Source organism: Crinia signifera, chromosome 19 (assembly GCF_055691185.1).
Source record: "Crinia signifera chromosome 19, ASM5569118v1, whole genome shotgun sequence".
Lineage (NCBI taxonomy): Eukaryota > Metazoa > Chordata > Amphibia > Anura > Myobatrachidae > Crinia > Crinia signifera.
Window position 1 is genome coordinate 91,062,974 of NC_139226.1, and position 16,265 is coordinate 91,079,238.

Sequence of the window (16,265 nt, forward strand, 5' to 3'; positions counted from 1 at the left end):
TATGGCTTGCAGGTAATGACATAAGCTATTTCACTAAATAGCCTGCAGCATAGGTTAATATTGCAGTCAGGTGTATGTAATTTACTTGTGTTTCGCGTTAATTAGCAGACCCAGAACGTCCGTACTCAAGTCTAAAGGTGCGTACACACGGGGCAATATGTCGCTGGCAATATATTGCTAGCAATATATTGCTCAGCAGTCATATTGCTCATTGTCCCATTTTAATCTGCGACCAGTGACCATTCAGGGGCTGAAAACGGGAGCGCGCACCCGGCGACTTATCGTTGGTGCACACTCCAATTGCTGGCAATATGATCGCTCAACGACCATATTGCCAGCAATAAGTGTACCGTGTGTACACAGCTTTAGAGTGGTATGGAGCACTCTTTGGCATCCGAATGTTTCGGGACAAAAATGCACCGTGCGCTCGCCGAGCAAGGCGGTTGCCCCTCCGTGCAGTTTCAGTACACACCCCTGTGTACGTCCAGCAGTGGCGTAAGTTCGTTCTAGATGCCCGGAGGCAAGATATATATTTGTGCCCCCCCCCCCCCACACACACACACACACACAAACATATACACAACACAACCCAATAAAACCTTATATACAATATATATTTCTCAGAACTCAGCCAAAGAAGCAATATTGTTGGCTTTTAAATAACTGATTTATACTTGCATGGGGAGGAGAGGTGCCCCCTTGGGAGAAGGAGCCCGGTGGCAGATGACTCCATTGTCTCCCAGAGTTCTGCCTCTGACCCCAGGAATATGTCCAGTTTTGCCTACTTTTCTGGCCTCTCCCCTAAAAACACCCACATTACGCCCACTGTGACCGTGTGCTTGCGGACATGATTTTTTGCTCGGAAAGGTCCGTTCATGAGTGGAGTACTGTCGCTGCACATGCGCATAGCGAATGGTATGTATGCGCAGAAGAAAAAAATCCCCGTTTCGCACCAGGCAGAATAAGGGCCATAGTGAGTAATATTTGCAGATGACACAGCATTGAGTAAAGAAATTAACTCAGGAGAGGATGTGTATACACTACAAGGTGATTTAATTAAACTGAAAAGGTGGGCGGAAAGGTGGAAAATGCGGTTTTACTTTGAAAAATTTAAAGTAGTTCAGTATGGGAACAAAACTGAACAAGCTACTTATAGGCTAAATGTAGTTATTATAGGGAATTTTACTGTAGAGAAGAACATGGGGGTCATCATAGATGAAAAATTGGGTAATAGTGCACAATGCAGCAGCAAAAGCAAACTGGATACTATTAAAAGGGAACTTAAAGATTGTATAAAAGTGAGTGCAGATACAATTATTATTAATGTAGTCAAGGTTTAATAAACATATATATTGCACTGATAAATATTTAATTTCAGTGTGTAATACACATGTGGTTGCACAATTTGTAGATACTAAGCCTGATTTTGTTTTTGTTGTGCATTAAAATGGGAATGGATTTAAGGGATGCCAATGTGATGGTGCCTCTTTACAAGGCATTGGTGAGACCACACTTGGAAAACTGTGTTCAGTTCTGAGCACCACACCTTAAAAAGGACATAAATGAATTGGAACAGGTACAGAGAAGGGCGACTAAGCCAGTAAAAGGTCTTGAATATTCACCAGAATACAAAGATAGGTTAACCAGGCTGAATATATTTTCACTGGAGAAACAGAGGTTGAGAGGTGATATGATTAGTATGTTCAAATACAGGATTAGGAATCATATGTTCACTAACAGATCTATACTTAGGATCCGCGGGCATGTACATATGTTCACTAAGAGATCTATACTTAGGACCCGCGGGCATGTACATATGTTCACTAACAGATCTATACTTAGGACCCGCGGGCATGTACATATGTTCACTAACAGATCTATACTTAGGACCCGCGGGCATGTACATATGTTCACTAACAGATCTATACTTAGGACCCGCGGGCATGTACATATGTTCACTAACAGATCTATACTTAGGACCCGCGGGCATGTACATATGTTCACTAACAGATCTATACTTAGGACACGCTGGCATGTACTGAGGCTCGAAGAAAATAAATTCCGTACTGAATTACATGAAGTACATTTTTGGCCACTAAGGGAATCCTATAGATATGACTTACTCAAGTCAAAAAAGCTTGAACTCGATGGACTAATATCCTTTTTTTCAACCTTAATAACCATGGCCCTTATTCAGATCTGTGCGGCCGGAGCCGCACACGGTGCTCCGGCCGCACAAACCAATCCCCGCCCACGATACGGATCGCCACGGCCGTCCGTACACGGACGGCTGGCGATCCGCAAGAAAATGGTGGGGCGTACGCCTCCACCATGGTGGGAGCTGCCCCCTGCATTCGATGGTCGGCGACCATCGAAGGCAGGGCCGCACGCCCCACCAGGTCCCGCAAGCTGAGACCACACGGACAATCGTCCGTGTGATAGCTTGTATGGGGGCTGAGAGCTGACATCCGGCGACGTCAGCTTCCCGCCCCCATCACTGGCGTCATACCCTCATTAGCATGCATACGCCCCGCGTTTGCATGGGAACGCCCATGAAACGCGGGGCGTATGCATAGGGAAATGAGGGTATGAAGCCCCTCACGCCCCTATACGCCCCCTTTGCGGCGGACGAACTACGTCTGCGGCGAATTGGGCTGCACATGCGCAGATTGACCTCTGCGCATGTGCAGACTGAAAACATCGGCGGTACGGCCGCACGCGGGCCGTACCGCACGATTCAGAATAAGGGCCTATGTTACTATGTCTATAATTCCTATAGCTTTATTTCTACCTTTCACTTTCTTGACCTTGTTTATTATCTGCAGGCAAGTGACTGTGGGCCTGATTCAGACCTTCTCGCTGAGCTGCGTGTGTTCGGAGCCCAGCGAGCAGGTAGCCGCCCGCTGAATGCATTCCCCCTTACACTTCCCTGCCCCTGTGTATGACTGTGCACATGTATGCAGCCGCGTACACAGGGGGAACATTATTCACCATCGAATGGTTATTCCCCTACTCGCAGCGCTAAATAAGAGATGACTCACTCGACACTGCAAAGGCTGTGGGGAGAAGGAGGCCACTGGTGATGACAATTAAAGGGTCAACACAGGAAAGGCCTAATCGGTTTTTCACTACAGTGTGGTGTAATATGTATAAGGGGTACTACTGTGTGTCGTAATGTGAATAAGGAGTATACATTGTGTGTCGTAACATAAGATTGTGCTACTATGTAGAATAATTTCAATTGGGAGTTCTGTTGTGTTGGCACACTCTTCCCTTGTGATAACACATCTTAATTGCACTCTGTCCTTTTATTAAATATGGTAGAGAGGGTGCAATTTTATAGTTGGAAGGGAGGCGCAAAACACCCTAGCACCAGCCCTGGTTGCACCATTGGAACGTGAGCCAGCCTTATGGTAGGTGCAGTTTATTCCCTTGGATATAGCCTCCTATGTCTGAAGCTGCCCATACACTAGTGGAATTTGGCCACTTTTCACCCGATTCCGACATATCCGGCCGAGAAGTCAGATGAAAAGTGGTCAAATCAAATGTATTTGATATCCGATTCGATGTGCGGTCCAACCTACTAATCAGACAGCCAAATCGCTGCAGGGAGTGGGAATGCATACGATATTTTGTATGTAAAAGAACCACATACAATATATTGTATGTGCTCCTGCCACCCGGGAAGCTCTTGGGCAGCTTAAGTGGGATCGGCTGCGACTTCTCCCCACCGAAGAAGTTGCAGTAGTGTACTGTGTTTTTTCAAACATACCCAGAAAACAGAAGGTTTGACCCCAAATGCCAGGTTTCTGTCATTCCAGCTGCGACTACATTGCAATTACAATCTGTTCACATTTTCAGTCGCTATTTGCAGCAGTGCATGCTCAATGTGAATGGTACACATGTGCAGTCATTCAGTAATCATTGAATTTGCAAATTCTCCTTCTCTACCCCCACCCTCTCCTCCTCTAAACCCCCCTCTTTCCTCCTCTACAACCCCCTCTCCTTCTCTTCCCCCACCCTCTTCTATACACCCTCTCTACTTCTCTACACCCCTCTCCTCCTTTACAACACCCTCTCCTCCTCTACACCCCCCTCTTTCCTCCTCTACAACCCCCTCTCCTTTTCTTCCCCCACCCTCTTCTATACACCCTCTCTACTTCTCTACACCCCTCTCCTCCTTTACAACACCCTCTCCTCCTCTACACCTTCCCTCTCCTCCTCTACAACCTACCTCTCCTCCTTTACAACCCCCTTTCTTCCTCTACAACCCTCCTCTCCTCCTCTAAACCCCCCTCCTCTACACCCCCCTCTCTCTCCTCCTCTACACCCCTTCTCCTCATTTACAACCCCCTCTCCTCCTCTCCTCCTCTAAACCCCCCTCCTATATGCCCCCCTCTCTCTCCTCCTCTACACCCCTTCCCCTCATTTACAACCCCCCCACCTCCTCTACAACCCCCTCTCATCCTCTACAGCCCCCCTCTCCTGTACCCCCTCTCTCCTCCTCTACAACCCCCTCTCTCCTCTTCTACACCCCCTCCTCCTCTACAACCCACCTCTTTTCTCTTCTACAACCCTTCACTCATCCTCTAACCCCCCCCCCCCCCATCAATCTCCAGGGCACTTTAGTCAGAGAATGCAGGTACTTACGACTACATTCCTGATTACCAGCATTCTCACACATTACAGTGCGCTATTCACAGCATTCTGAATTAAATCGTCCCTAAGGAGCATTGTAGTGACAATGAGGGGGCCCTTTATAAAGTTTGCTATGGGGCCCACAGAGTACTAGTTACGCCAATGGCTCATACAGCACTGTATAGTGCAGCACAACTTAAAAAAAATATATTAATAAATACTAATAATAAATATCTAACATTGTGTGAAAAAAAAAGTAAATCCCAGAAAGTGTCAATTACAGCAACTGTCTTTATTACTATTATTTGCAGAAACATTTTAATGTCAAAATTTAAAATGATGATTTTGGTGTGATTTATGCATTTAATTAGTAATGAGATATTTGTTAGGCATGTTAATTGTATATAATAATATTGAAACCAGAAGCAAAGAATCAGTAATCACACTACAACATAAAGTACTGGTTAATTAAAATTAGGTAACATTATGTAAAGCTTACAATCTAGATGCATTTCAATTATAGATTTTTCATTTTGCATTTCATAATATAACTACTAACATTATAATTGTCAACTTTTATATGTCTTTTTGTATGGCATTATCATTACAGTAGTTTTCGTAGATGCAGAATTTATTTTCTCTTTAATTATTTATGACTTTAATAAAATGTTAAAATGATAAAATGTTACCAATCTTCAAAAAATAAAAGAAATCCTTCATTGAAGACATTTCCTTATCCTTTTTTTTCTTGGTCTAATTATAAAATGACCTAAAACTCATGTTTGTACTATTTTTGTGTCTCTTTGACAGCCCTAAGACAGTACACATTGCCATATTTTGCAATATCAATGTCTACTGTGCTCTTCAATTCCTGAAGATATTCTACGGTAAGTCCTGCACTTGCTACTGCCTTCCTTACAAAGTCCTCATTAACTTTTAAGATATGGAATGTATGCTTCCCAACTCTATAATACTCTCCATTAAAGCAGCCAAACAATATAAGTTGGCCGCCTTCTTTTATGAAGGAGGATAATTTTTTAAGATTTTTGCAGAAAGAATCTTTATCCTTGCTAACATGTTGTAATAAGTATGCACTCAGTACACAGTCGGATCTCTCCAATACAAAGGGCTCTGTGGGGTTATCTTTGTCAAGATTACATAATTTAATGTATTTCATTTTTCCTCTTAGAGTGTCCTCTTTTTCCAACCACTTTTCCCTGAGGAAAGAGATAAAAGTAATTAGATAAACATTTCTACATTTACACTGTACATTCACTGTACATCATTTTTTTATTTGATTCATTTATTGCATATTTAATGTGACTTACTCTATTAGATATGTGATCTAATATTGTTTTTGCTGAATTAACCCCTTACCGACGCAGCCTGTTTTTGCCTTCCTGACAGAGGCCTTTTTTTCAAATCTGACATGTATCACTTAAGTGGGGATAACTTTTTTTTGCATTTACTTATCCCAGTGATTTTGAGATTGTTTTCTCGTGACACATTGTACTTTAAGTTAGTGGTAAATTTTGGTCGATACAGTCTTTTTTTTTTTGTGAAAAATACCAAAATGTCGTAAAAAAATTGAACATTTTGCAATTTGCAAAATGTTAAATTTTCTGCTTGTGAGACAAATAATCATACCACTCAAAATAGTTCATAACTAACAAAGATCATATGTCTACTTTATGTTTTAATCATTATTTTAAACTCCTTTAATTTTTTTTGGACACTAGGGGGCAGCAGAGTCAAAATTATACACCTAACACAGTAAACGCTGCTTTTGGCTGTTCACGTTTGAACAGCCAATCGCAGCGATCGCTGAGGGGGGGGGGCATCAGTGCCCCCCCTGGGCAATGAGGGAAGATGTCTGCTGTCAGGGACAGCAGACATCGTCCCTCTGTCACCGCGTCTATAGACGCGGTGACAGTTTAAAGTCATGACGTACATTTATGTCATGTGTCGGGAAGTACATCCCGACCATGACGTAAATGTACGTCAAATGTCGGGAAGGGGTTAAGGATTATTGTTACTCATTTTCTTGTTTTTGTACTATGAACAATTTAATTGAAATAATATTCTACTAGGACTATACTGTGTATATATATATATATATATATATATATATATATATATCTATATATATATATATATATATATATAGATATATATATATATATATATCTATCTATATATATATATATATATAGATAGATATATCTATATATATATATATATATATATATATATATATATATATATATAGATATAGATATATCTATATATATATATATATATATATATATATATATATATATATATATATATATACAGTATAGTCCTAGTAGAATATTGAAAAAGGGTCATGCGATGACCCGAAACGTCGACCTTGCCTTGTGGAATTTTTAATGGATCAAATAAAAGTTTGAAGTTTTAACTCAAGTCTGGTGAGTGCGCTCTTTATCTTCTTGGATATATATATATATATATAACAAGACTGCGCTTACCGGCACTCCTCGGACTCAACTCAGAAAGCAATAAACTTCAACCGGACACAACTGGCTTTGTGCAACGTTTCGGGACCGTTTAATGTAATCCCGTCATCAGGCAGTGTACATACTGTACGTACATGTATTATTGCTTTCTGAGTTGAGTCCGAGGAGTGCCGGTAAGCGCAGTCTTGTTGTATACTTTTTGACACAAGGCACCCGGCAGCTGTGACAGAGAGGAGAGTGCCGACTATTCCATGAAATATATATAATAAATATATTATAATGTTGGTCTTATTTTGTGTCCTAGAATCATCTAGCACATGGAGTTTTCATTTGTAATATTAATGCACCTCACTTTCTGAATGATTAAAGAAAATTGTAGACATTCAGTTATAAAGAAGAATCCAATGAGTCTTCAAATTGGCCAATTTTATGTTATAGTGTGTAACAAAACAATTTTTTCATTAAATAAGTTTATAACACATGCTGCGGAAATTGGCAGAAAAATGTCAGCCGCATCATTTTTTCGGAGCTGTGCTCATGTGCAATGCGCAGCTGCAATGTGGTTTATCGCTGGAAAAATAGCAGCTGCAACATTTTTCCAGACATCCCATCCAACCGGATGCACGGTCCCATGAGTATCGGATTGGACCCTAGAGATTGAAAGTTCTGCACATAAAATCTGTGGGTTCAGGCCTATCAGTGGCACATTGTGGGTGCTCTTTAGCACCCACGATGTATTGGTTCCGATACCATAGTTGTGTGTCAGCAGGGAAGCACCGTGGGCACACACCTATGTGTAGGTCAACGGGGTGGGGCAGGTAGTGGTGAGCGGCAGGTCCTGGATAGCAGGGCAGTGAGTGGTGAGTGGTGGTTGCCATATGGCAGGCAGCAATGAGCAGAGGGTGCCGGGCGGTGGGGCAGGCAGTGGTAAGCGATGGCAGAATAAAAAAACACTTTCAAAACACTGGCTTTGTCACTGATTGACTAAGAGAATTCTATCAGCCAATCAGCAGCCGCCTATACATATATATATATATATATATATATATATATATATATATATATATATCAAGATATATGCTGCATGTTCTTGATAATCCTCCTTGGGGATGGAAACATCAAAATGAGACACCGATTTGTGCTATACAGATGGAGCATTCTTCAACTAGCCTTCTCTGGATAGCCATGGCAAGCCATGGCTCACCAAGGCCTATTGTTCTCAGAAGCAATACAATACATTGAACAATACAGTAGGGGATTAGCATAGGATTAAGTCCAACAGTTCTGGCTCACTTAATCCTTTTAAAGGGCTAGATGAGGATGGCTCTAGCTGTAATCCTTTTCTACAAAACCCTATGAGTGCCACCAGTGGTGTAACTATAGAGGGTGCAGGGGATGCAACTGCTATGGGGCCGGCTGCTGGGATGGCCCCAAATGCAGTCCCTTGCACCATTTTTTTCTAATATTTCTGTGCATGTGGCTTCCCGGGCTGCGACTGCGGGGGACCCGACACTGGGCTGCAAGTGTGGAAGACAGCATCAGGCTGTGGGTATGGGGGGACCTGGCACTAGGCTGTGACTGTAGTGCACACGGCACCAGGCTGGTAGTAGGTGGAGACCCAGAGCCAGACTGCGAGTGCACAGGGAATGGAAACCCGGTGCTGGGACACGATTGCGGGGAGGACCCAGTACTAGGATGCAAGTGTGGGACAGTGGGAGACCTGGCTCCTTCCATCCTTTCCACAGCACATGCAGGGGACCCGGATCCTCTCCCTCTCCTCTACGCAGCATGTGAGGGTGACTCAGCATCATCAGGCTGCAAGTGCAGAGGAGCCAAGAAGTGTGTGCAGTGGGAGGCATAGAGCAAGGTACACAGTCCCACCTGTACTGGGGGAAGGGAGAGATTAGAAAGGTAACAGTGATGCCTGCTGTCACAACTGTTTCAACCCACTGCTTTCCCTTCTCCCCCCACCCTCCTTTATCCCTCTTCTTCTTTCACCCTCCCTCCCTCCCTCTTTGTCTCTTACTCCGTTCACTTTTTCATCTGCCCCCACTCCCATAGGTCATTGTGATGGGGGGAGGGGGGCCCTTACAAGATTTGGCTATGGGGCCCTCAAATTGCTAGTTACACCCCTTAGTGCCACCATCAATTGGACATATGCACATTCATACATACAATTGTCTCGTAATTACTGTATAATATATTATTCAGAAGTGTGTGCATCATGTGCCCTAATCACAGACCATTCACTTACCAGTCACTTCCCAGTTCAGGAAAACTCTCTGAGAGCTTTTTCCAGTCACAAAGTTTTTCTTCTTTATTCACCCATTTCTCCAATTCCTTAATGAAGACATCCTGTGTTTCTAAAACAGTAAATTCATTGAAATATTCAACAACTGTCAACAAGTGGAAAATGACGGGTCCAGAGGAAACATCAGTCAAAGTTTTTCCTTAAAAATAAAACAAAAAATACAAAAAAGAGACCATTAGAACAAAATACATTCATTAATGTAAAAAAAAACAGAAAATGTTTATCTTTCTTGTTTTTTAAATGTTTTCATTTACCTGGTCATAAAACATACAACCAAGAGAAACGAGAGCTATGAAATGCTTAGCAGGGGGTCCTCGTAGAGGACTTCTACTTTCCAGATAAATTATGGATGATTGCTGCCAAATGATTAGTTGCTATGGGCAACATAACCTCTTTTCATATTTAGAAGCTTTTGTAAATTCACCCCTAGGTTTGGCGTTACCCAGGACAGAGGCACTGCTGGTAGCCATTGCCAGGAATCCCCGTAATTTTTTTCTGTGTCACTGAGGATGATACATGCCAATGTTTTGCGGTACTTCCAGACACTGTGCCAACATTTGATATAACATATGCAGCGCCGGTCCCTGGACTTCTGGGTTTATGATCTGGGAGTCTGCACATTTGCAGAAGGACGTGGCGGCAGAGTGGGATACTTGGTGGGATCAAATCCGATTCCACTTACCAAGGGCCACAGAAATAAGTGGTAACACCAACAAATTCTGGCATTACACTTAGTAGTTTGAATTAGTACAACCCCCACTAAGGGGTAAATTTACTAAAATGGGAGTTCTATTGAAGATGGGATGTTGCTCTGGCCAACCAATCAAATTATACTTCTTATTTATTAAGCACCTTCTAGAAGATAATATAATCTGATTGGTTGCCATTGGCAACATCCCACCTGCAATGGCACTCCCATCTTAGTAAATTCACCCCTAAGAGAGGAGGAAACTCAATGAAATTGTCAAATTCACTACAATTCTTTTTATAAAATAAAGAGAATTTTTGTAATGCTTAAAAGCTTAAAAAAGAAAGGATTTTATGTTTACCAAATAGAGCCTTAAATACTGGTTCAGTATAATTTCCCGACAATCAGGATCCGGCCACGGGTATGCTAGCAGCAGGGGAGCTCAAAGAGGCCCCTTGCGGGCTCACTGCGCTCACCATGCTGTGGCGGCTCGTTTTTCTTGCAACAATGTTCTATTCCCTCTCTATGGGGGTGGTAGACCCCCACGAGTGAGAATAGACCCTGTGCTTCGGGATTCTGGCTGGTGATTATGTTGGATCTTGGCATCTGCATCTTGACCGCCGGTGTCATGAATGTCAGCATACTAACTACATCCCCTAAATATAGTGACAGATGATATACTGTAATACAATTTATCTATTGGCAAGTGCACCTCAAACATGATCAGGGGCTATAAACCAATAACTTTCCATAAAGTGTTGACTCATCACCACCCACTAACTTCTAATCATTGTACCAACAACCCTTCATCAACCTCAACACAAGCTGTTTTCATCCTTAGCCATTTATAACACCTTCTGTAATAGAAGCTACCAGTAGTGGTGCCGTGAGGTATATACAGTATGGCTACAGCATTTAATTTCACTTCCCCACCTGAACCCTCTGGTACTTTCTCTTCATTTGAGCCCACAACTGAAAAGGAAGTATCCACACTTTTCTTATCCTCCTACTCCACTACCTCTCCTCTTGATCCTATACCTGTACAAGTCATTAGAACACTATCTCCTGTGCTTATTCCAACCTTAACTAAAATCTTCAATCTATCTCTTGCTACTGGTACTTTTCCTTCTCTGTTCAAACAGTGATGACTCCCATTCTGCATTGATTACTGCCATTCTGTTTCCTATTAGACCCACTTCAGTCAGGCTTTTGTTCCCAACACTCCTCTGAGACAGCACTGACTAAAGTGGTGAATGATCTGGTCACTGCTAAGTTTAAAGGCCATTACTCACTAATTATTCTTCTAGATTTATCTGCTGCATTTGACACTGTTGATCACACTCTTCTCATACAAACACTACACTCCCTAGGTCTTAATGATACAGCCCTTTCCTGGTTCTCATCTTACCTATCTGATCGCTCTTTCAGTGTTCAGTTCTCTGATCTCATCTCCTCTTCACTACCAGTGTCAGTCAGAGGACCGCAAGGCTCAGTCTTAGGTCCTCTGCTTTTCTCAATCTATACCTCATCTCTTGGAAAACAAATCAGCTCTCTCAGATTTCAGTGTTACTTGTATGCGGAAGATACTCAAATTTATGTATCAACCCCAGAGTTGTCACCAGTGGTTTTGTGCCGAGTCTCTGAATGCCTCTCTGCCATCTCATCTTGGATGTCTTCTCGCTACCTCAAACTCAATATTTTCAAAACTGAATTACTTATATTCCTGCCGGCCAAGAGCAGTTACCATCCTGATATATAACTGACAATTCGACAATCTACCCTACCCCACAAGTTCATTGCCTATGGGTCATTCTCAACTCTCAACTGTCCTTTGTTCCTCACATTCACACTGTCTCCAAATAATGTTACATGCGTCTAAAAAACATATCCAGATATGACCCTATCTTACACAATGTCACAGTCAGAGTATTAAGACAGGTATACAAGTATTTACATTCCAAGTGTTTATGAGGTCGCTAAGATCCTGTATTCCCGCATCCACTACGGTCAAGTTCAATATGTAATTGACTGGAAAGGATATGGTACAGGACCAATGCGTCAGATGTCCATGCTCCAAAACTCATTCAAGCATTCCCTGCCAGGTTTCCACATAAGCCGAAGAGGTGTACTGGGGCCACCCCTAAAGGGGGAGGGGTATGCTGTCACGGCCAGAGTATTAAGACAGGTATATTTACCTTCCAATGGTTTAGCAAGACTGTCACTGTATTCCAGAACATGCTTCCATCAGTGCTGTGTGTGCTCTGCTCGCAGTGCAGGGATCCAGCACTCAAAGGGTTCATCTGTGTCAGCTATCCAGCAGTCTTCCAGTGCAGCAGTTGCTGCAGGTAAACACCAATCCATGTCTGTCTGTCAGCCCCTGTCTCCTGCGGATTTTATCCCGCCACTATTACCATAGCCATGCTCCATGTGCTGTACATACAGCTTTTCCCGATTTCCCTAAACATGGGAGCGGTCCATGTTCTTCCTGGTCATGTGGTATATCTCAGCCTATCCTGTGAAGCTCTCAGCAGTGGTAATTGCCCAGCCAATCATCAATTCCCTGCTGCTATATAGGTGCTGGGTAAGTAAAGCCAGTTGCCAGTAATACTGACCAGATTGTGCTACCTGTATGGGTCTCTCTCTCTCTCTCTGTCTCCTTAGCTGCTTCCAGGTGCTGTTCTCCAAGAGCTTTCCTTTCTGCCCCAGAACCTGAGTACTCCAAGTGTGCAGCTCGCCTGGCTCCATCGATGTTCCACCATTGGTTCTCACCATTGGTGACTTCCAAGTACCATTGGCCATTCCTCAGCTCCATCGATGTTCCACCATCATCGCCTGGATCCGTTGATGTTCCACCATCAGTTCTCACCATTGGTGACTTCCAAGCACCATTGGCAATTCCTCAGCTACATCGATGTTCCACCATCGGTATTCACCATCGGTGACATCCAAGCGCCATCAGTGATTCTTCAGCTCCTTCGTTATTCTTCATTGATATATACCATCGGTGATTCTCTTGCAACCTCGGTGACACTCCAGTTTCTTCAGTGATTATCAGCACTATCGATGTTCCACCATTGGTACGGTTAATTTAAGATTGTCCAGTATTTCCTGTATTATTATATGGACCCGCTTTCCACGGCATTCCTCTAAGCCTTCAAGGGTCATTACCACTCTGCTGTTTATTCATATTGCATTTCCTGAGACTGTCATTATCTGGACTTCATCAGTGTTCCTGCACTGCACCAATACCATCGCTACTGTTATTATTGTCTTGCCTCCCTCAGTGTTCTTACACTGCACCAATTGCAAGTCCTTCATCTATGTTACACCTCATCAGGACTCCATCAGTGTCTTACACTGCTCCATTCATTACCAAGCAGGCTGTACTTTCATAGACTGCACCAGCGTTCCTACGCTGCACCTCTTATTGTTATTCATGCTCATCTTATGGTACTCCTGTTGTATTTGCTGCCATTTATATTCACGTCAAGTCTCACCAGTTGCCATCTGTACCATCTGTGGTATTAACCCCTTCACTGGCAATCCCGAGAATTTTCCTGGCTATGCCTTAATACCCAGGCTGGCAAGCCCGGAAAATTCTCGGGATTGCCAGTGATTAGCACCGGGCAGCGCTGCTGAGTTCATAGCTGAACTCAGGCAGCTTCAGCGCTGCCCGGCTCCCTCCCCTCCGCCGCGCCCCGGCTCACCCCGCCCCCCCCCGGCTGTTACATTGCAGCCTGCGGCGCCGGCTTATGACAAGCCGGGTCGCAGTATGTAGGTCCGGGCAGTGGCTGATTGGCGGTTCAGCGTCGCTGCCCGGACCCAGGGGAGACGTGGTGGGTTTTTTGTAGGGAGCGCTCCCCATAAAAAACTCGCCCATCGGGGAGGGCTCCCTAAAAGAAAACCCACCACTGAAGGGGTTAATAAAGAATTGTGCTTTTACCTCGTGGTCCTGTCTCTAACTGTCCTGGGTACCTCCTGGTGATACGTAGTAGCCTTATCAAGGCACCCCAATTCATATACCAGTCAGCCTCTATGCCTGTGGTCACTTCTAGCTCTGATATGACCACAGTCGTGACACACAAGACACTGCTAAATCTATAATTTATGCATTCATTATATCCTGCATTAACTATTGCAATAGTCTCTTTACTGGTTCTATCAAGAACAGACTCTTGCCACTGCAATCCATTCTAAATGTTGCTGCTAGACTGATCTTCCTAGCAAGACGCTCATCGTCTGCTGATCCACTCTGACAGTTCCTCCATTGGTTGCCTGTATTTTAACGTATTCAATATAAAATACTTCTACTCCCATATAAAGCTATTAACCATACTGCACCAGCATATATCTCTTTACTTATTTCTAAATATCTCCCAACTCGATCACTCGGCTTTGCGTCTCTCTTCTGTATGGATCACTAGCTCCCATTCACTATTACAGGACTTTCATCTAGCTGCTCCCATCCTATGGTATACCCTTCCACGCACAATAAGACTCTCCACTAGCCTCCAAACTTTCAAGCGTTCCCTAAAAAACTCATCTCTTCAGGCAAGCCTATCATATTTAAATACCACACGCATAACCCTTTGAGGCACTTATGTATTACATAGCATCCCTTATGGACTTGCAAATTGATGGGACTGCTATGCTATTACTGGTGCCTGTCCTTGGGTTTCCCTCCTATATCCCTATAGATTGTAATCTTGCAGCAGGGCTCTCCTACCTCCAAGTCTGCCTGTTGTTACCCAGTTTGTTCTATCACTGTCTACAATTATAAAGTGCAATGGAATCTCCTGTGCTATATAAGAAACTGTAAATAAATAAAAACATTTAAAGTTAGGCTCTAAAACATATTGGTTGTAGACATGTCTTCTCCATCCAACAGCGAAGAAGTACAAGGTATTATATTATGTAAAAGTAGCTTTGACCACACTACACAGACTTGTTATATATCAGAATATATGGTACAAGACAGACATACGGTAATCCAATACATATACATACTGTACCTGTAGTCTTAAGTTTCTGAAGTTGCTTCATAGGGAAAATTGCAATTTCATTAAACATTCTCTTGTCAGTAGCATGAGAAAAATATATATCAGTAAATGTTTTTGGATCACACTCATCTTCATGGTAGTGCTTTACATCCCTGGGATCCATCCTGATGCAGTAGAGTCCGATGATACTAATGAGGCTGAACAGAAGATATAAATAGGTTTTGTTGAGCAATGTGAACATACATTAAACATTACATAAAAACGATATGCATTGCAAGCAAACATAATTAATGCCACAATTTATGTACAAGTAATGATGAGTCATTTCATTATGTTAAACTTGTTAATGTTGTAAGAAATGTTCTTTAAAGATGTAAAACAGCCTCTCTGCCCCAGGTATAAACATAGAATTAAATATTAATCCTGAGTTTGGGGTTCTCTTGTGCATCATTGCTATAGGCCTGATTCAGTATGGATTGTATAAACTTAGCTGCTTGCTGCAGCTTAGTATATGGGATCCTTAGCCATGCAAATACAGGAGAAGCTGCATACCACCCCTAGTCCGTTTTCGCGATTGCTTAACTACTTTGGTGGTATGCTTGGAAATTTATTGGGCTGAACTTCGTTGCTGGCACAGGCTAGGCCGAGAAATTTTCAGGCATGCCACTGATTAATAGGTGTGCACCAGTAAAGCCTCCAACTGTGCACCAATTTTGCACCACCTCTAGGGTCACCGCCCCTGTCACCCCCCTCCCCACCCCCAGGTGCTCATCTTCAGTCAGTCCTGACTCCCCACACCAGAGACCATATGCCGGGGTTCCCCTGCTTGGGAAGTTCGGGCCTGTTCGGGAGTTCAGACGCCAAAGTCCCCCCCAAGCTGCCCCGAACATCCCTGAGGCTGCCGCCTGGTCACTGCTGTTAATGGCGACAGGGGAATTGATCACCCAGGTGGGGAGTCGGGACTGGCTGGTGGTAGCAACCGGGGGGCTGCCCCTAAGTTCTGTGATGGGTATTTCTGTGGCAGGACGAATCTACACTGGTAGGTTTGTTCTGCCACAGAAAAACCCACCACTCAAAGGGTTAAACTGCAATGTGATCACAGTTCTGGATGACACCACAACCATTGGTCG

At 43.3% G+C, this 16,265-nt stretch overlaps 1 protein-coding gene across 1 annotated transcript; it reads right to left on the minus strand.

The window, feature by feature from the left end:
* Window positions 1–5,419: 5,419 nt before the first annotated feature.
* LOC146041896 (nicotinamide N-methyltransferase-like) lies at window positions 5,420–15,312 on the minus strand. The gene is made up of 3 exons (XM_083161755.1): window positions 15,148–15,312; window positions 9,391–9,586; window positions 5,420–5,855 (listed from the first exon to the last, which is right to left on the minus strand). Exons 1-3 carry the CDS (start codon window positions 15,296–15,298, stop codon window positions 5,426–5,428), a joined length of 777 nt encoding a protein of 258 aa, XP_083017881.1. The 5' UTR covers window positions 15,299–15,312; the 3' UTR covers window positions 5,420–5,425.
* Between the last annotated feature and the right edge of the window lie 953 nt (window positions 15,313–16,265).

What these genes read in the sequence shown, in the direction of transcription:
- LOC146041896 (XM_083161755.1), bottom strand. Translation starts at nt 15,298, where the DNA reads ATGGATCCCAGGGATGTAAAGCACTACCATGAAGATGAGTGTGATCCA. An exon ending in TCAGAAACTTAAGACTACAG is followed by an intron (nt 9,587 to 15,147) that starts GTACAGTATGTA and finishes TTTATTTTTAAG; the next exon opens with GAAAAACTTTGACTGATGTT. An exon ending in CCTGAACTGGGAAGTGACTG is followed by an intron (nt 5,856 to 9,390) that starts GTAAGTGAATGG and finishes CTCTTTCCTCAG; the next exon opens with GGAAAAGTGGTTGGAAAAAG.